This window comes from Tachysurus fulvidraco, chromosome 13, assembly GCF_022655615.1.
Source record: "Tachysurus fulvidraco isolate hzauxx_2018 chromosome 13, HZAU_PFXX_2.0, whole genome shotgun sequence".
NCBI classification, from domain to species: Eukaryota; Metazoa; Chordata; class Actinopteri; order Siluriformes; family Bagridae; genus Tachysurus; species Tachysurus fulvidraco.
Genome location: NC_062530.1, coordinates 20,390,677 through 20,412,704, shown reverse-complemented (window position 1 = coordinate 20,412,704; position 22,028 = coordinate 20,390,677). Strand labels below are relative to the sequence as shown.

At 35.3% G+C, this 22,028-nt stretch overlaps 2 protein-coding genes across 3 annotated transcripts; one reads left to right on the top strand and one right to left on the bottom strand.

Moving 5' to 3' along the window:
- Window positions 1-1,007: 1,007 nt before the first annotated feature.
- On the bottom strand, window positions 1,008-6,896 carry si:ch73-62b13.1 (Carbohydrate sulfotransferase 1-like). 2 transcript variants are annotated; one of them, XM_047822610.1, is made up of 3 exons: window positions 6,813-6,896; window positions 3,190-3,352; window positions 1,008-2,521 (listed from the first exon to the last, which is right to left on the bottom strand). In XM_047822610.1, exons 2-3 carry the CDS (start codon window positions 3,341-3,343, stop codon window positions 1,410-1,412), a joined length of 1,266 nt encoding a protein of 421 aa, XP_047678566.1. In that variant the 5' UTR covers window positions 3,344-3,352; window positions 6,813-6,896; the 3' UTR covers window positions 1,008-1,409. The 2 variants fall into 2 exon arrangements, with proteins under 2 accessions (XP_047678566.1, XP_047678565.1); XM_047822609.1 differs by lacking the exon at window positions 6,813-6,896 and having other exon boundaries at window positions 3,190-3,427.
- Window positions 6,897-18,261: 11,365 nt separating this feature from the next.
- On the top strand, window positions 18,262-20,213 carry mterf2 (mitochondrial transcription termination factor 2). Its single transcript, XM_027161243.2, has 2 exons — window positions 18,262-18,299; window positions 18,714-20,213. Exon 2 carries the CDS (start codon window positions 18,744-18,746, stop codon window positions 19,860-19,862), a length of 1,119 nt encoding a protein of 372 aa, XP_027017044.2. The 5' UTR covers window positions 18,262-18,299; window positions 18,714-18,743; the 3' UTR covers window positions 19,863-20,213.
- Window positions 20,214-22,028: the final 1,815 nt, after the last annotated feature.

Here is a 22,028-nt window from a genome sequence, read left to right as displayed (position 1 = left end):
ATAATATTCTGGATACATTCATTATATCTACAGTATATGCAATTGTACAGGTATTGCTTAATGTATACCCATTATCTATGAACCTTATGCTTGGCCACGTTCCCATGAGGGTCTATAAAAAGCCTCCATTTAAGGATAAATACTCATTAGAGTATAATTACACATTTAATTAATGAGAACAGTTTTAGCCAAATGAGCATCTAAGTTGGGCAACTGAAATTTTCGTTATTGTAATTATGGTTTTATTTTCAGAGGAAACATACCGCAATGATAGAAAAGCAAATGCAAACATAGAAAAGATAAACTACATATTAAAAACATAATACAGAGCTACTAATGAACGTCTTAGACAGTAATAATATAATAGATAAGCAAGAAAATCTGATAATTTTATTTTGCAAAGACAGATTGTGCAAATATGCCACAGATAGGTAGGTTGGTTAGTAGTTAGGAATGTATGTAAATAGAAAATTCAGGTACAGAATTCACCCAGGATTGGACACCAATACATTGCAAGCCATTATTTACACACACATTCACACATTCCTTCACACCCAGTTATCACAGCCAGCATTCACGTCCAAGGTAAGTCCACATATTGTAGCTCTAAGGCTTCTAGTGTTGGGTTTCCAAAATGTCTGAACTGCATTGGTGATACTGTAACTGCTCTTGCATATATAGTTTCTGCCTTAAAGGTGAACCTACAGTGCATTATTTTTATTCTATGTACATGCTTCTCATTACTATTTGGATTGGACTGTCGCTATTTGACCCTCAGGTCAGATCTGATTAACTGTTACACCACAGATGTGATGTGAACACCTCGTCTACACAGAGAGTGGCTAACTAAGAGATGGACAATTCACCTACTGTACCTGTCATGACTACACCAATCTTTTCCCTGCCAGAATCTCCTTTTTTTGAATCTCCTTTTCTGTTGTGTTTTCCATATTTCCATGACATTTACATTGACATTTCCAGCATTAAGCAGACAGCCTTATCCGGAGTGACTTACATTTTATCACATTTTTATGACCATGACCATTATGATCACTTCTTTTTTTGATTTCTCATTAATCACTTGTGTTTTGCAACTATTTGATAGCATGTATTTTTGCTAACCATAGTTGTTTTCTGAGTGTTTACTTGCCATGTTTTGAGTTCCCCCTTATACTGTTAATATTTTGAGTCTGTGTTCACCTTCATGGTCAGTTTGAAAAGCACAGTTAATAGTTTGTCGATTTTATAACAGTGATGTTAAAAGGCAAGACGACCCCAGACTTACCACTCACACATTCACACATAGTTTAAGGCTTAGATCATTTTAAATCAGATTATCGAGGTTAAATCAGTATGTATGTTCAACATGATTGTTGGGACCTTTGCCTTCACATTTTTTTCTTCACTATCTAATTAAATGTTTCTGGTTCCACCAAACTATTGCTCATGTTTCTCAGTTCCACCTGAGACTGTACTATTTTGTAGCCCAATAAGTTCAAAGTATTGTTACACAATTTCTGCACTGTCTTAACAATGTCAAAGCCTAGGTTAAGTCTCCAGCGTTCTGATGCGTATTTGGAGTCTCTTTTGGTGGAGTACACTGACTTAATTTTAGAAGTGTCATTGGTGTTTTGAGATATCCATTCAAGGACTTTATTGCTTATATCCAGGTCCAGGAATCTGTAAATCTCCTTGGCCTTGGCTTCAGGATTAAGCGCTAAATCCTCATAGCGTACTAGTAAATACCGTCCATGCAGCCAGGCTGGCTTCTCCAGACCAATATTCACAGAGTCCTCCATGTCTTGGCATGTTTTTGTGATCTGTGTTAAGTCCACAGAAGCTGGCTGTTTGTCTGTGGCATTCCAGATCTTCCAGGCAGTATACTTACTAGGGAATGCAGTTATACGTGATGCCAAGATTGCTCTGGGGTCTCTAACTAGGTGAACAATCCTCAGGTCTAATCGTGGGTCTTCAGTGAGGAGGCGAAGCTGACTGATCTGAGGGATCCGCACTGTCTTGATGGACACATGGCGTCTTAACTGGCAAGCCATGGAAGCTAAGGTGAAGTTTAAGACTCTACAATTTCTGTAACACCAGCTCTCATTTGGCTGCACTTTCATAACCTCCATGTTACGATTTTGGCAGACAGGTGGTGAGCAGAGAGCATGACTGGCACTCTGACGGAAGAGTGAAGCTGTCAGGTGATATTTAGGTTCTGGCTTGATGTAGCCCTCCAGGAAATGAAGGTCACAGGTATACAGGTTGAAGAGGAGGTCCCTATTGACCACCTCCACAATTCTATCCATGGGCTTCCAGAGACACTCGCTGTAGTTGCAGATGGCTTGCTGGGTATGGTAAAGTGGCTCATACATGTAAAAGATATCTGGGTTTTGGTTAAACAGCTGACCAGTAAAGGAGGAGCCACTGCGGGTTTGTGAAAAAAGAAGAATGTGCTTTCGAGCAGGGACAATGGTATTCTTACTGGATACAGAGTTGTTGTAGGAGGATTCCAAGCTGTGACCTGAGAATAAAAAGAGCAGATATTTAGATTTTGTGAGCTTATGGTCAAAACAGAGCTCAGCAACAAAATACACAGTTCCTTTATTTATTCAACACATCACATCTAAAGCTTGAGTGCCTAAAGTTGAATGACTGTATCTAATCTCAACTAAAGACATTAACAGTGAGAAATGTGGCACGATGTTAAAAACTGCATTGTCAAGAAGCATTTTGAATAAGTTCTAAACAAATGACTTTGAAAATTAGCAGAGTCGGAGTCAACTGATCACAGATTGAAAAATAAGGCTCCAAGGTGTGTGGAAGTACTTTGAGAGCAGACTACTGTATATATTTTATGAGATAAATGTGTTTGTTTCCTCACACATCCAGGGTCCCTGGGTTCAATCCTAAGCTAACAGCAGTGGTAGCTCAGTGTTTAAGTTATTTGATGACCCTGATCAGAACAAAAGTGGTGATTGAAGATGAATGAATAAGTCATTGACTATACCTCCCACCCATTGAAAAACCAAACAGCTTTCAAGAACATTAATCTGTGCACGATCCGACCAGCACACAAATTCTCAAACAACTGTGATCTCTAATGCACGACTCTAGACATATCATAATCTGCATGTCAAACATAGAAAATTACTTTAGCATAACTATAGTGCTGAAAGTGCCATGACTTACGAGAGCATTGCTGGCATAGGTTGGAGTCCAGATATGGTCCTGGGAGGAAATTGTGGATGGAGTGAATAGCTATGTACTGCACTGCCAGGCAGATGCATACCAGCAGGAGCACGAATTTCCATGAGCACTTCATGGTCTTCTGCTGCCCTTCCATTTCACTAGTCTGCCAGTGAGGACACACAGAGGACACTTTACTGCAGTTCCTAATTTGTATAACCTGTCTCCTGTTTCTGCTCATGCCTAACTTTAAAATACTAATATGCACAATAAAAATTAATATTTGTAAAGCTGCCTTGGCTTCAATCTTTTATTTTATATTTAATCTTTCATTTTTTTTAACAGAAGACAAATGGGATTAAACACTATCCAGTCACCAATCAAATATTTAGAAGGTGAGAAGGAGGACCTAGAGACTTTTCTTTTGTATCAATGAGCACATAAAGAAGCTCTCAAAAATGAAAAGAAAAACCATAGGACTGTTTGAATATAACTAGTATAAAAGCCATATTTTGTTTTAGTCATGCAGTTTGTGCTACACAAATAGAATAAATTTAATACAAAAGAATTAAATAGAAATAGAAATAAGCATACATCTGTCACTATGAAGACCCTTACCCCAAGTCTTACACAACACTACAGTCTGTCACATGACTTCTAACCGTGTTCAAATTCACCATTAATTACAGTAGTATATATGCTACTATATTGCTTTGTCATTGTAAAATTCTGCTGGTGAGGGCTGTACCACATCTATATAGGGCTTATCTGTATAATAAGATGTCTATCGCTGGCATGTCCAGCCTGTGAGTAGCCAGCTTAGAGTAATACAAAAATTATTTCTCATGCATAAACAAACAAACAAACAAACAAACAAATGGTTAAGTGTTAACCAATATTATAACTAATATTAGCAACCACAGACTTCCTGTTTTGTTGAATCCTGTCAACATGATACCACTTGAGGGCAGTAAAACGAGACAAACCTTTCCTGAACAATTGGTTATTAACCATAATGAAATTATATTATTGTTTAAATGTCAAACATGTGGTCTTTATTTCACCATTTTTTTTCATTTAGGTGATTTGGGTTTTTGCCTGCAAAGGAGAAAAAATCTAAACAAAGACATTATGATTTTTTGAGAAGTACAATTAGCATGTTTCAACATGAAGTCAGTGCCTTCCATCAGGTACACAACCACTAGCTAGTTACCCCGCTTCATCAAGGCCTTCTAGGCCTAAAATGAATATAATGCCACAATCCTCTACTGTCTTGGCCAGACAAGCAGCTTATATGCTGGACTCCTATGCTAGCTTCCACCCTAACTCTATGGAGAGCCCAGAGTCCACATAAGACCACTTAAGACCACATTAGACCACATAATAAAAATAATCTTTGTCTTAAACTTTTATAATTTTTGCATTTAAAATCAGTAGTTTTTTTCTCACCTGCTTTGGCAGCAGTGTCTATTATAATTAGCTTTTATTATATTTGAATTCTTTAATTAATTCATTATAATAGTTCATATTTATTTTTGTTCATTTGTTCATTTATCTTTAGTAACTGCTTTATCCTGGTGAGTGTTACAGTGGACTGAAAAACTTTGGGAATACTGATTGTACGTTCACTCTTTTGTATCTGCTCCACAGGAATAAGCAGATATGGATATTTTACACATGGGATAATTTGGTGGGTCTGGAAAACCATGAGGTGACCAGTAACAGGAGAAGTGTGTGGCCAGGAAAGGAGTTTATTTACTTGGGTTTACTTGATTTACTTGGGCACATAATTTGTTTTGCCAGTAGAGCATTGAGAATTTTTTATTCTGTCAATTCTTTTACTTTTATTATTCGTTATTTCCTTTATCATTAATTATGTTTACCTTCTGCTCTATGTTTATGCTCTGTAAAGCTGCTTTGAGACAATGTCTATTGTAAAAAGCACTATACAAATAAACTTGAACTTAAATTTATTATCCTGCAGGGATTCAATTATGTATTACAAAATGACAGCAAATCAAAATGACAGCAAAATGACAAATTTAGATTAGACATTAATCACCAGAAGGAAGTGTCTCATTTGTTCGCCTATATCTTAAAGGGTGTATAAACACTTAGTGGTGTCTTCTGTAGTTTCTTCATACAAAAGTAGAGAGAATGCTATTTAGGTACTGTGTGCATTACAGAGTTTTTCAGTGCTAATATTGACAGAAGACATGAGATAGGCAGGTTTATTTTAATTTTAAATACAGCACTCATTAATCAATATCAACAAATATGAAAAACAAATGGCTGTCAATATTGAAATTAAAATAAAACTGTCTTTTCCCTTCTATGTCACAGAATTAGGTTGCTCTAACATGAGTTCATCAGGTTTTATAGAACCTTGTGACAAACAAGCTAATTAAAGTGCATGCTGTTATTAAAGCAACAGTAGAACATTACAATAAATTTAGAAATTATTATAGAATAATTTACAAATTTCTGAAGATTCTCTAAATAATTTTAAGATTCTAACAATGCAAAATGGAAGCTTCGCACTAGAAGTCTTATATCGTTCCATTTAAATTTAAATAAATAACATTCAAAACTGTACTATACTGATTCAGAAAGTATTTAGACCCCTTTCATTGTTGCACACTTTATTGTGCTGCAGATTTGATGAATGAATAAGAACCAAAAATCTCTTATTCCCCAAAATACTCAGACCCCTTTTTTGGTTTGTTGAAGCCCCAATAAATATCTTCAAGCTTTGTTCACTTTGTTTCGATCATTTTATCCATTTTTCATGACAGATCCTTCAATATCATCAAATTGGATGCTTCTGTGAAATGCCATCATCTGGTCTTTCCACAGAAACGGATGATGTGCTAGGCTTTAGCTTGGCTTTAGCTTCTCTGATAAAAAAAAAAAAACATTCATAGACTTTTCCCAAAACTACTTCACTGTTTTTGTGACTCGCTCTAAAAGGCTCTAGAGGAAGTTTCATCCAAAGAAGTTTTATTGTCACCAGTACCTTTCTCTGCCACTGAGCACCCCAATCTCATGATATTACCATTACCACCGGTTTCACCACAGGAATAATCTATTTTCGCATGTTGTTTATGAGTCCTTAACTCTGTCTTTGCCATTAAGGCCTGATTTATAAAGTGCTACAGAGATGTTTGTTTGTCTAACAGGATCCACACTGAGTGTCTGTCCAATCAATTCAAATTCTTAACTTCAGAGGTTTGAGTTCAGGGATAACAAAAAACAAACAAGATGCACCTATCAACAGAAGTCTGAATATTTCTTGGAGTAAAAGATTTCAGTTTTTGATTAATTTTAATTGTCATGTGCACTGTGAAAACACAATAGACCATACAATAAAATTCTCACTTTGCACATCTCCCTTACAAAAAGAATAAGAATATATAATAGAAATGTATGAAAAAGTCTTAAGTAAAAAAGAAGTCAAAGGAATGGCTCTGTAGAATTGTTTTGTTTTGTTTTTGTTTTTTCATAAATATAAACATATTATAAACAACCAGAATATTCAAATAATTTGTCAATTAATATTTTTTCTCATATGTTTCTCGTCTTAAACAAAATATCTCAATAGAAACGTCATATTATTATTTACTTACTTCTTAGATTTCTTTGCCTGCTAGTTCAGTCTCTTGAGGTTCTCTTGCTATATTACACTCTAATTTGTGCATCTAGAATCTTTTGACATGACTGGTGTTTACAATGAGGGCTTGACTACATTTGATCAAGTGGGTGTACTTAATGGTCCTTGACTTTACGCCCAACTTGCCACAGATTTGCAAGGTTTGCAACAGTAAATATTTTTATAAAGAAACTGTAGATAATAAAGTAAATCATCACAGGTACTGCAAACCAGGTTGGAATGTATTGTAGAATTAATTGTGGAATTGCATTTTACTATAATAAATGATAATATCATAATTAATGTTTTTAGAAAACAAATAAAGTAAAATATTTCCTGTGAATAGTAGATGACTTGGTTTGCAAACAATTTTCTGTAATAAACATAATTTTAAAATATATTTTTTCATTTGTACTTGTATAACTATGTTAAAGACATGTGTAAGAAGTAGATAGATAGATAGATAGATAGATAGATAGATAGATAGATAGATAGATAGATAGATAGATAGATAGATAGATAACTGTAGAAATGCATACATGTAATATATAATAGTATTATATAAATTTATTATTATTATTATTATTATTATTATTATTATTATTATTATTATTATTATTATTATTATTATTATTACCTTGGATGGGTCAGTCTTGTTTAAGATCTTTGTTATGATGTATGCAATGGAATTATGTAAAAGATTATCATATATGGTTTTGGAATACATTTTTCCTTTATATACAGACTGATGAATATACCTGTGTAATAAAACATTTATAAAGAGTTTTTTTCTGTGCAAATATTATCATGCTTCCTGGTTATAATCCATTAAACAAAAACCATCCCCTTAATCTAACAATAGATTAGCTTAAATACACTAAGAAGACATTTGCAATTTGGGGATTTTGAATGTCAGTGAGCCCTGCTAGAATAAAACATAGTAAGTGCTTGCTGCTCACAAAACCATAACTGTTTCTGTTTTTATTTTTTTTCCGTCTCCAAAAGGAGCTTGTTCCTGCAGCTTTATGCTTATTAATTTAGCCCTACAGCTCTCTGTACTCAGTTGTGTATATCCATCTTCTTTTTCTGACCTACTGCCTGCTGCTCTAATTATAATACAAAATTTAGGGTTGTTTACAATTTGTATTTCAGATCACATAAAGAATCACATAAAGAATCATACAGTACAGATCATTATCAGTTTGTCACTGTCAAACATTTGACTTGAACAAAAACCAAAGCAGTTTGATATATTTTACTCCCAAAATTGACAAGATAGGTTTAAAGCTGTTTATTAGATTAAATTATGTATTTTAAATTTACGGCATTTCGCAGATGCCCTTATACAGTACAGGGCTTTGAAGTCTAGTAATAAATACATATATACTGTACTGGTTCACTAGGTGACAGTCAGGATTTTTTTTCTTTCAGGATCTGATAATGTAGACTTATTCAATTAAACAACATGAAAGAAAATGAATACATACATATAGTCATGTAGTCAATTAAAGTAATGTAGTCTATTAATGTTAGAGTTGGTTTACGTTAGGTTTCACTAACTATCAGCTTTCATTACTCTAAATTGCCCCTAGGTATAAATGAGTGGGTGAATGTGTGTGTGCATGGAGGCTTGCTATGGAATGGAGTCTCATCCAGTTTGTGTCCTCACCATGAGTTCAGACAGCCTTCAGATCCACTACCAGGATAAAGCACTTACTATATGAACAACAGATATTAATGTCTAATAGCATTTAATTCTTATGTGTCAGCAATTATGCTGTATTCCTTGATTTCAGCATTAATGAGCTAGTATAAAATGAAACAGAGTTAATTAAGCAATATTGCTCTTGTGCAGACATGAGGGTGGTTATTCTCAATATTGGTAAATTTGTTTAAATTTGAATGAAATATTTGTGAATTATTTAATGTTTATTAAATATGTGACTAAGAATTTATCCAGCAAAAATTAAATTGAACTGTTACTAATTGATGTTATTTTATTGAACAGGTCATTTAATTGAGGTGCACTCATTTTGTATTTCATGACTGCTTTTCCCTAAGTGTTTTTTTATTGCTCCCTTTGTTCATAAGAGGTGTGTTCCAAAAAATGTGATAATTTATCAGTCATGTTGGAGTCATGCCTCATCTTCTCTTCATGCATCTGTTCCAGTTTTATAACTTTGTATTTCATAAATAAAAAAACGACACAGATTGCATGTCAGTGTGTACTTGATTTTCAGCAGGTGTGTGTGCGTGTGAATGTGTGTGCGTTTTTGTCATAGTTTAGAGCGGGTATCAAACCAGGATCTCTGGATTTTTAAGTCTAAAATATTACTGATAGAACCAAACACCAAAAAAAGCCCTGAAACCTGAGACTGGCATTTCAAGGCAAGGTGTCTTCAGTTGTCTTAGCAAGGTGCTTTGTTTTATCAGTGGCTGTAAATCAAGCAATAATTCCAAGGCAAAAAATCTTAGTCACAAAAAAAACAAACAACAACTCAGAGAATACCAAAACGTATAAACAAAGAAATCCAAGAAAGCAAGGCAAGTACGAAAGTTAAACCAGAAACATGTGAAACACATTAACTAGGCCCAGAAGGGAGAATACACTCCCTACACATACAGTTTGTGCAACAAAGTCTACATAAGTCAAAATACACTGCATAATCAAGAGTCCTTTACTTATTAGTTTTCATTTGATAGTATTCTTAGAATTTGACCTTTTTGTTCTTTGTATATTTTTATATTTTTATTAGGTAAAGCACCTCTGAATTACGGTGTCTGCCAGATACTGTACAGGTAAATTGTACTCCACTATTATATCTGCTCGATATATATTAATTTGTATTTACAGAATGTTGTACGATTACTTTTATACAGATGACACATGCAAACACTTGGATTTGATTAGCTGTGGCCCGTATTCTTTATAACTGCATTCTTGCTTGTGTACTATTATATAAGTACGTAGCAGCGTTGGAAAAGAAATGACATATATAGACTTGTTACAGTATTTCAGTTATGTAATCAATAATTTTTTTTTTTTTGTATAAAATTAAATCATCATTTTTAGGGCCTTTAAAAAAATTATTACAATAATTTGATGGTCTTTGCAGAATGAAGAGAGACGGTGCATTTAACCTCGTAGGAGTGAAAAAAAGACAATTAAAAGACAGTATGTGCAAAGGTTAAATCATTCATTTTTCATTTGAGACCTAGTTAAAATAAAGGATTTTTCTTCTGAAAGTCTGCAAACTTGATGACAAAAGCTTAAACAGAAGCAGAAGTGACTGAGACAGTGGAGACAGATGAGCATTCCTGGTCCATGGTGCTAGTTACTGTAGCTGATGCTCAGGATAATGTGGGGCATTTTGCAGGAGAGCTAACTACATATCTAGCTATATATTATACAGTACTTGTAATAACGATGTGGTGCTCATTTCAGCATAACTCACATGCTATTTAACATCATTGTTCAAAAATTCTTCAGATAAAGAATATTTTCAGATTTGCTGTTTTAATCACAAGCATTCAAAAAGTAATTATTCAACTTATTTATAAAATAAGAAAATTTAAATCTACTTGAGTAACAAACATTACAAAGATGTGATGGTCACATTTATATTCATATTTATCATCCCATTCCAGATAAGGTCTTGTTTTATTTTTATAATAAACTCTACTATGCAGAGACGACTTTCCACTAGAACATTTCACTTTACGGTTTGGCTGTGAGGTATAATGTAATGTATCTATCTTGTAATAAGTGTATTTCTATGTGTATTTATGAAAACATTACACCTAGAGAAAGTCCTCTCTAGGCGTAATAAGCCACAAGGTCAAATAGTACTCATAGCTGAGTTACTGATAGGGAGTAGAATTTTTTAGGCATCCTGTTAGATTTTGTGACCAGAGAATTATCCCCAAAAGCACTGGAGGTTAATAAGAGAGAGTATAAATAGTTCTGTCAATGCCAAGTGTTACACTTTATGGGGCATAACTCAAGGAAAATATGAACTTATATGACACATGCAATTAAAATCTTTCATTTCCTGTCCTGGCCATTAGTAGAATATTATTAAGGTGGTAAATATTCCATGTGTGACCAGTGCTTGACCAGCTGTGTGACCAGTGCTTATAACCTGTACTGTCTCATCTGTTATTCATCTGAAAGCTCTTAGTTATAGTGGCTATAAATGAAATTTACCATAGCTATATTTTAAAGTTGGGATATCAAAGAGAGACAATAAATTGCACTATAAACTCAATATGGAATATAAAATTGAAAGTACTCAGAATAAGAGTTATTATGTTATTATGGTCATTGTCCTTTGCTACTCCCTGTTTGGGGTCGCCACAGTGGATCATCCAATCCGTATATTTGATTCTGTCACAGTTTTAAGTCAGATGTCCTTCGTGACACAACCCTCTCATTTTTATCTGGCTTTAACCTCTATTTAACCATAGCATTAACTTGTTTATAAAATCTAAGGCTCATGTCAAACAGAAAGCCAAGGTTATTTACACAGGGAGTAATACACATACACAAGTAAAATACATATATTACTTAATACACTCCTCTATCATTCACATCCAGAAACATTTGGTTTACAGTTGTAGTTGTAATTGTATAACTTTTTTTTGAGATGCTTGGTTGTGTTCCCCTTACTTACCATCTCAGTCACTCCCACCTCTTGGTTTCGGCACGTTCAATGCTTTCTCTCTGGCCTTGACATGGTCGTCGTTCACCCCTAGACTTACCACAGTCGTTGCTCCAAACAGAGGTCCAGGCCGGATTGTGACATCACATCTATCTCTATTTTGATGTACTGTATATTTATGTGCTATCATGGCATATTACAATGATGTTGAAATGACAGTCAGTAGTTTTTCACTTTTAAAACAGTAATGTGTGAAAAGTAAGGAGAGCCCAAAACGTATTATTCACAAATAGTTTACAGAAGCCTATGTTTAACAAGTTTCAGTGAATGGAGATTTAAATTAACACCGTGTTTCACAGATTCCTTCCAAAACAACCACAGTGTAGCAGTGAAATGTGCTATATATAAAGAGTTTTTTTGCTTTCCTTGTTAAAGAGACATTATATACTGTATCTAATTTAAAGCATTGATCATTACAGGCAAAGCTGAAGCATTAAAGGATGATTTGTACATTCCTTACTTACTGTATTTGTCTTTTATCTGTCTTGCAGTTTGTTGTACTGTCTGTTTGCACTCCTTTGTCCTGTCTTTTGTCTTGAACTATTAGCCCAAGTTTGCACACTCACTTTATGTCAATGGGTTATGTCATATTTTATGTCATAAGATATATGTCAGTAATTTTTATTTTACTCTTCAGCTCTAGACCTGTGTTGTCTTATGTCCTGGAGGAACATTGGTTTATTTCAATGTGTTCTGCATCAGCTATATGTGGTCAAAATGACAATAAAATCCTCTTGACTCTTGACATGACTCTTGAGTCAAGAACCAAATGATACATAACAGTAAAGCCTTTAACAATGTGTTTAAATCACATTTAAAGACTGGTTATTGAGGCTAAATAACATTCATCATGATTGTTGGGACCTTTGCTTTCACATTTATCTTTAATAACTAATTAAAGGTATTTGGTTCCACTAAACTATTGTTTATATTCCACAGCTTCACCCGAGACAGTTCTATTTTGTAGCCAATACATATTCTCACAGTTTCAAGGATATGTTTCTGTTCAGAGTGATGGGTTGGACATAGCAATCATAGATACATTATTAATTGTATTAAAATACAAAAACCTTTTTTTTATTATTATTTCTTACTATTTTTTTGTCACATGTTTTTGGGCATTTATTTACTAACAGTAAACCCCCATTATTCATTCATGTACTGAAAGTGTTTTAGCTGTACATCAATCCATCAGGAGGCTCTACGCACACACATGCAGAGCTCTGGTTAGAGTCATCAATCGTCATACTGTTTCTACCTGTTTCTATGAAGCAGGGAGGGGTGAAGAGCAGGGAGAGGAAGGAGAAGGAGAAGGCTTAGAGTGGAAGAGAGAAGCAGAGAGAGAGAGAGAGAGAGAGAGAGAGAGAGAGAGAGAGAGAGAGAGAGAGAGAGAGAGAGAGAGAGAGAGAGAGAGAGAGAGAGAGAGAGAGAGAGAGAGAGAGAGAGAGAGAGAAGGGATCGCCTTCCCCTGGATATGCCACCAAGTGGTCCTCCAGCATTTGGACGACCTCGTCCATTAGTGACATTCGGCACTTCATTCACAAACCTACACTTGAAAGAGTAAAAAGTTTTTTCACATGGTTAAAACATGCTGGATAACTATTTCTTGAATAAATTAATCAATATAATATAGAATAGATATGCAATTAAGGGGCAAGGTGGCCTGTATGCCTGGTGTGCATGCTTTCCTCATGCTTCAGGGGTTTCCTCTGATCTGAATCATTTAAAGCTGATTTTCTATCTTTACACCTTGCTGCTTACAGAACCAGAGCCGTTTCCTTTATCTGTATTTCCTCTACAGGAGCATGTTCCACCAGATTTATGCTCATTAAATTTGCCCTACAGCACTTTGTACTCAATTATCATCTCCTCTCCGTACCATCTCCTTTCTCTCACTTGAGCCCGCAGCTCAGATGACAACAGAAAATTTGCCCTACCATTATACTATCATGATCACAGAAGACATAATGAATAAATATATAAATCTGTCACCGCTAAACCACTGTTAAACAAAGCAGTATATGATTTATTTTTGATTTTTTCCCCCAAAAATGAATTCATGTATATCATGTATTCATGATAATGTAGACTATGTATACAATAAAACACCATGAAAGATTACATACATAGATACAGTGTAATTGATGACAATAGGAACAATTTAGAGCAATGAAAGCTGATATTTAAAAGAACCTAACCCAAACTACCACTAACATTAATTGACTAATTTCATAATTAATGAGCTAGTATAAAATGAAACAGAGTTAATTAAGCAATATTTCACTCGTGATAGATGGTGGCTATTCTCTATATTGGCACATTTTTAAATGTTTGTCTGTTTAAATGTTAATGAAATATACCTGCAATAACTAATTTATTAAATACATGACTACAAATGAATAAAAAAATTTCCAAAATTTGGCTGATAAACATTTCAATTGATGTATTTTGGTAATATTAGTCATTGATTAAATAATGTAGCAAATCATGAGTCATTTTATTCATAGATTTAAAAACTTTTCTTTTTTCACAGTGAGTAATTTTACTCATTGGTGGTTGATGTCAGCACTGATTACTTGTTATTTGTTTTATTAGTTTTATGCTAATTCATTGCTATTAAAAATGTATTAATGTCTATTCATATAACTAAATAATAATAATAATAATAATAATAATAATAATAATAATAATAATAATAATAATAATAATAATAATAGCAGATAATTGAACCTTGATGCAAAGTGTTATCAGAGTAGCCAACCCACCTACAGGCAGTAACCCAAATTCAGGACTGGATAATGGAACACAAAACTGTGTGAATTCTACCTAATACTATTTCATGCCACCCAGCAATTAATTTGGGTATCAAAATACATAATGACAGTGGTCTGGCTATGGTATCAGTACTTTGTAAAGTTCCCCCAAAATTTGCATAATGCACAAAAGGATCTACAAAACATATATGACGTGCTAGAATCTCTCAGTTACTAAATACGACTATTACTAATGTTAAATATGTTTTGCAATTGACTCTTAGGAATTTGATCTATTTGATATATACAGTACATACATGTAGATGACATTGAAACAAACATCCGTTCGTATGAGGATATGTCACTCTGTGCCAGAAGCTGTTTTGCAGTTTATATTCATACCTGATTACAACTGCATACCCCAGGTAAATTTTCCCAGCACCCTTTCCATTGTCCGCAGTGTAAACTGAAACTTCAGCTCACCATTTCAGAGTATACCTATTAAGACACATGATTGTTTTCCAACAGTCCTAAACCTGCTTGTGCCCTGCACAATTTCTTGTTTTGCCTGTTTTACTCTTGTGCTCTAGGACTAGATAAAACACTAACAGTTTTTTTGCTAACATGAATAAGCATTTAAGTGAAATACGAGACAGGTATGATATATGAGAAATTACAAGGATTTAAAAGGTACAAGGATTTACAAGGACACCAGTGGTGCAGAGACAGCTGGGTCCTTTTTTTGTGTTCTGTGCTCAGCCCTCCTTGAATCCAAGGCTCTTTTCTTAGCTTTCACCTTCACCACAAACAAAACTACCAATCCCAGTATCAATATGCCTAACACACCTCCAATTATAGCATACGGAACTGGGCTAGACTCAGGCTCAGTTTGGGGGCTTTGACTAAGGTCTTCATTTAAGCGTCTGGGGTTTTTGGATTGAATCTTCAACTGGGTCACTCTCTTAATAATGCATGTTTCTGTATTATCTTCCTCCGTGTAATCCTCTATAGCGTCATCATATTCTTCATCATCATTTTCTAAGGACTCATCATTATCAAGTACAATGCTGTAAAACAACACCACACACCAATATGCTCCACTATCATTCTCATTAAATTCCTTGATTATAAGTGAAGCATTTGAGTCTGAAATATGGGTTCTGTTCATTATATCGGCAGGTAAGTTTATAGAAGGATCCTCTGAGTCATAGAGTAGTTCAACTTCCATGTGATATAGCTGTCTGTACCACAGAATGTTAACAGACTCATTTTTGGTCAAGGTACAATCCAGGATAACTTTTTCACCATTGTGCAAATGGACATTATCTGAAACCAGCTCAGAGCAAACAGTAATGTGGTATTCTGCTTCAACTAATTGTGACAAACATGTATACTCCCCAGAGTGATTGCCTGTAATAGAGGGTATAACCAGTGAGTTATCCATATTCCCTTCACGCTTTGATATAAACATCTGGCCGAGTGGTGTAGTTGCACTAATGTCTCCAACAGGTGTTTTCCAGTATTTTTGCTGCTGATTCAGATGCTCTGACATACATGACAGAACTGCCTTCTCTCCCACAGCAAAATAAACAGACTGCATTTCAGGCTTATTGTTCTCTGGCAGATGTATGCTCTTGAAGTGCTTACACTGACCCCTCTTAAAAAAAAGGCAGTAGAAATTCTGGTTCTGTTCCAGGCCAGCCTCTGAAATGTAAAGTGAAAAGCCTTCATCCTGCACTTGGATAACATCCTTCAGTTTCTCCTCTAATGTTTCTTTTAACTTTTCTGTATCTAAAAACAAAGTTGTTTTGTATCCAGGGTACACTTCTCTAAACCATTTGATACTTGTGTTGTCGCGTTGTTCAGAGTAATCGATGTCACAATCTACCACTTCACCTCCATTTTGTAGGAAAAGTTCCTGGAACGGCATTGCTTTATCACACATGTACAAGTAGTTTGTATGCTGGTTAGTAAGAATTCCTTCCAACCAGCATTCTCTCAGATATACTCCTGCATCAGATAACTTGAGATTCGTAACTTGACAACCAAGTAGTTCGCTGTGAGTGTTGAAAGCCTTGATTCGGTTCTTGTAATCATCAGGAGGTGAGACTGAAGCAGAGGAATTCCACAACAGTAGCTTTTCTCCCTCATTTATTCTGTATACTGCAACGTAGTCCACTCCAAAGCAAAAAAACATGTCCAGAGTTTCTCCTACTGCTTTAAAAATGGGCTCTGGGTCCTGTTGGGCCAGAGTCTTAGCCAGCAGCAAAACCAGTATTAATCCGTATTTAGACATCATGTTCAACACAGGTTGTCTATGAAACTCCCCAGCTTTCTGAAAAACTGTCTCAGAAATACACAGTCAGTGAAAGTTCTGAGCAACTTGTTTGGCAATAAGGTCCGCCCATTTCATGATGTACTTATTTATTTTTTTTATCCATATTTTTACAGTGCATTTATTTTATTTCTCTTTGTTCTAATGAGTTGTGTTCCAAAAAATGAGAATAATTTATCAATCATGTTGAAGTCAATCCTTTCAACTCACATGTGTTCCAGTTTTATAAATTTGCATTTCATACATAAAACAGACACAGATTGCATGTCAATGTGTGGTTGGGCAGGTTTTGTGTTTTTCAGCAGGTGCGTGCGTGTGTGTGTGTGTGCGTGTGTGTGGGTGTGAGTTTGTGCATTAGACATGCTGGAATGTGCAGGGAAGTCTACACAAGGAAAAACATACTGCATAAACAAGAAATAAAAAAATCACAGTTAATAATATATATGTTACATATGAACAGACATTAAGATGATCACACGTTTCAATTTGGAACACACCATGTTTTTGCTCACATTTTTGCTTCACTATGTTTTCAAGGCTCTTTGGGAATGTGTAGCTATGCGGAAGGAACTGTTTAAATAATAAGTGAACAGATTGAGCTTTGAGATTTTGAATAATCAGATGAGCACTAATTAATAATCAGAATAATAATAACATTGACTTGTATCCAAAATGTTAGTTACTCATTATTAATTAGTTGTGAACAGAACTTTTGTATAAAAGCAGTGTCACCGATGCATTTGTGCAGTTATACTGATTATTTCACTATGGCTGTGATACATACCTATGTCTGAGTTACAGCTGTGCTGATATTCAGTATAACCTCATTCTTGCTTGTGCATTATTGCTTTATTTTTGCTTGAATACCAGAGCTAGTCGGCGAATTTTGTCTATCTACAGAATGCTCATTTCAGCAAAGCTCACCTTGTTATTTAACATTATTGTTCTTAAAGGGCATACAACATTTAAGGTTAAGCTGTTGTAATTGTAAACATAGAAAAGTTATTTGTAAAGTAACTAGTTTTGCACCAAGTTTCTTATTTAATTTTACCCAATTTACCCCTGGGGATTAATAATGATTTCTGATTCCGATTCATGTTTACAGAATTTTACTTTCACTCAAGTGAATTTTTACTGTAGTGTCAGTATTTTACATGTAAGTGTGTTTTATACCCTTTCAAACACCTACAGTATAAAGACCTTTACAAGCGTTAGAAAGCTACACCGTTTGTCCATATAATGAACATCCCATTCCAGATTAGATCCCCTGTTATTATTAGAACAAACTTCAGTCTCCGGGGAAGACATTGAATGAGGAGAATTGTGCATTTACAAGAATATTTGTGTATTTACAAGAAGGAATTGTTTTGGGCTTTTTATTTACACTGAAGTAACTTATGCTACAGCATACACAGATATTCCAGACAACTGTGTTCCATCTGGTGAAGGCTCATATGTGGGTTTATCGGTAAAATACCATATTTAAAACGCTCCTAGTGATTCAAAAGAATTGAAATACTTTTAGATGATCAGAAATATGCAAATAGTCAAATAATTGTTTCAGCATGGTGAAGGATGTTCAGTTCATTTTAGCTCCTATCCTGAAGGGGGCAGAAGTGAAACATCATATTATAAGGGTCACAAATACGGAAAAGGTAGAACAACAATGTTTCTTTGGCTAAGAGTGATTTAAAAATCTGGTGTAAATACTGTACATTGTACTAAATTGGCTGTAGATATGATTATTTAACGTTATTTAGTGGACTAATGTGGATATATAAAACTGGATTTGGAAAAGTTTTTTTATTGCAAAAACATGGCATGGATTAGTGGTTATAAAATTGTTTAACCTTCTGTTGAGTTCATTATGTAGTGCTTTGCTTTTTTAAATGAATAACTGAGTGAACATGATTCACTGTTTTGAATATTTTATGTAGCCACACCAGAGATTTCCATATAAAGTAAATAACAACTAGTCAAAACATGTTTTAGGGTTCATATTTACTTGTTTAGTGTTTATGCCTAACTGACTTTAATGACATTTGAATGAAATGTTTGCATTGTCACAGGTAAATGACACACCTGTGACAGGTACAGTCATGCTGCGCTCTCTAACCGTGTCCGTGATGTTTTGTCGGCGTTTTCAACAACTCCAACGCACCCATTGCTCCTCTGTCATGCAGGCAGAGAATACTTCCACCATAGATGCCCTTTACAACCTGTCAGTCAACGTCTCAAAGATTCGAAAGATCAGAGGCTGGGTGTTGTACCAGAGCCCAGTTTATGTGACAGAGACTGTGAGAATGCTGAAAACCTTAGGGGCCAAAGACTCAGTGATTACTCAAGTGCTTGAACAGCATCCAGAGGCAATCCTCTGCACACCTGAACATTTAGAGGCTCAAAAGGAGCTCTGGATGTCCGTCTGCGCCAGCCAAAGTGATCTAGTTGGTATAATTGAAAAATTTCCAGCCTCGTTTTTTATCACATCATGCCATATCGACCACCAAAGGGCGAACATAATGTTCTTCCAGAACCTGGGCCTTAATAAACGTGTCATCGCTAAGCTGATGGCGAGCGCCCCACAAAATTTCAGAAGTCCTATTGAGCAAAACAAGGAGATGGTTCAGGCCCTTCAGAAGATGTACATAGACCTTGGAGGAAATGACACCAATATGAAGGTCTGGTTGCAAAAACTGCTCAGTCAGAACCCGTACGTGCTCATGAAGTCTCCTGAAGCCATGAGGAATAACTTTAACTTCCTGCATAAACGGGGCTTTACCAGCAGTGAGCTCCTTCAGCTTCTGTCCAAACTAAAAAGCTTTGTCACAGAACTTCACCCAGAATCAATGGGTCTTACTTTGAGTTACTCACAAGAAATGCTGGCCTGCAGTGAAGCTGAGCTTCGACAGATAGTGCTGCAGTGCCCAGCATTACTGTACTACTCTGTACCCATTTTGACAGACAGATTCAAATGCCTAATCAGTGCTGGAATTAGCCTGCAGCAGATCATGCAGACACCCGCAGTCCTGGAGCTGACTACACAGATTATTCAGTATCGCATTCAGAAGTTGCAGTCTTATGGTCATGATATTAGTACCGGTAGCCTGGATCTCCTCAAAGGCACTAAGAAGAACTTTGAAATGAGCTGTGGAAAACTCTTTCTGAGGCGAGAGCGTCCACTTTTTAACCCAGTAGCACCTGTAAGGACAGAAGAGTGAGATTCTTGTGGAAAGGTGCTATGCGCTTAACTCTATTTATTGTACCTCATGGTGTGGAATAAAACTATATAGGTGTAATTACGGAGATTATGATTAATTAATTCTGACTTTTTAAATGTGTTTTTAAAAAAATTGTAATGCACACAATAAATGGCCCTTTGTAATATTAGTAAATCTGATTCGAGAACAGCTTTTACTGCATTTCCAGCTACTGTGTTGTGTATGAAATATCATCTAATGTGTTTTAATGATACAAACTCTGTAAAGCGGCTCTAACTTTGTTAACAAGTCACTCATGTAGTCAGTGATGTATACCACTTGATGTTATTAAAATTGAGGTCTGATGTTGAATGGCTAGCAGGGCTTTTAGTTCTTTGAATGAAAAATAATTAGAAATGATGCCCAATGCTTTTGGAATACACATCAGAAAGGCTCCCGAGAGGTGCAAAAGAAAGGTGTTTGCTCTCTTATCAGGAGATCTTGAGTTTGTATCCTGACAAAGCCACAGCCACCTGTAGCCTGGGAGACAAAGGAGCAAAATGCTGCTTTGTGAAGCGGTTTGAACAATAGTTCCCAAAGAGGTACTGTAGCTGTCGTATACTACTGTATATAGTGAAAGAGTTGACTGGTGGGTGGGAATTGGCAGATGATCAAACTGAGTGGAGTAAGTGGATTACAGATAATCAGCATCACTAACAGGTGTAAGTAACATACAGCTGGGGCTGATATTTTTAGTCCAAAATACAAAAAAAACCCACTATGTTTCATGCCCATTTGTGGGGCTAATGCATTTAAGCTCACTTCTCTATGGCCACAACAAGCAGTGGACACTAAGCGACAGGAAGTACATAGTGTAGTACAAATCACATGAAGATACAACTGCTAGAGCTGTCTAATGCCAAAGTCAGCTTTTCCGTTTAACATATTTGCTATTTGGAGGAAACTTTATTGTTTATTGAGTATATTTCTATGTATGTTCAAAAGATTTACACCTAGGAGGGACACTGGTTGCTGAGTTAATGATAGGTAGTAGAATCTAATTTTTTCAGATTTTGACTTAACATTAACATATAATTGATGGGCTTGTTGCTGGTGATTTTTTTTACAATGAAAATGCTAAGAAAACTGAACCTCATTTCTCGGGTGATTCTTGTATTAATCTTTTGTTGTCCCTGTTTTATCCTCTCTTTTCCCCACTTCTGGCTGAAAGTCTTCAGCCTTCTCCCCATCTAATGACAGAGGTTTATCCCCAAAAGCACAGGAGGTTAATAAGAGGAGTACTGTATAAATAGTTCTGAAAATGGCTATTATTAACAAGTGTTACACATTGGCTTTATGGGGCATAAATCAAGGAAAATGTGAACATAGATGACACATGCAATTAAAATCTCTCATTTATCTCATCAATCGCTCACTGTCCTGGCCATTAGTAGAATATTAATATTAATGTGGTAAATATCCCATGTGTGGAATCACACAGTTCAGGCCTGGATGATGACATTTGTGTGACCAGTGCTTATTAGTTTCATTGTCATACGTTATTCACCTGAAAGCTCTTAGTTATATGGCTATAGAGGATTACACACACACACACACACACACACACACACACACACACACACACACACACACACACACACACACACACACACACATACACACACACACACACACATACAATTTCAGGTATTATTCTTACACTATTACGTTGTATGTGCAGAGATCCTGCAGATGATCAAGGCTTACCCTGATCAATGTCTCCATCTAGTGGAAAAGGTAGATTTCAGTGACCTGCCGGCTGGAGGTAGATATAGATTCCACCTGATAATATTTCAGTATCAATATGTAGCAAAATATTTTGATTTATAACAAATAAAGCAATTTTATGTTAAAAAAACAACAACAACTTGAATGTTTAGTGATTGGTTTTTATTATTTAGTAATGTTTGATTATATTCAGTAATGTTTGAGTGTACAATGATATCTCTAGATATAGTAATGATTTATATCAATATAATACAAAAAAATAATACAAAAAAATACAATAATTCTATATACTATGCATGCACTCATCATCTACTTTATTAGGAACAACTGTACAGTCAGCCAGGTGGCAGCGTCATATTCTAGAAAATTATACTTGACCCAAAAAGTTTATTTTATTTC

Coding starts and splice junctions, on each gene's coding strand:
- si:ch73-62b13.1 (XM_047822609.1), bottom strand. CDS start 3,427: ATGAGCAGAAACAGGAGACAGGTTATACAAATTAGGAACTGCAGTAAA. Junction 2,522..3,189: donor CCTATGCCAGCAATGCTCTC/GTAAGTCATGGC, acceptor TTTTATTCTCAG/GTCACAGCTTGGAATCCTCC.
- mterf2 (XM_027161243.2), top strand. CDS start 18,744: ATGCTGCGCTCTCTAACCGTGTCCGTGATGTTTTGTCGGCGTTTTCAA.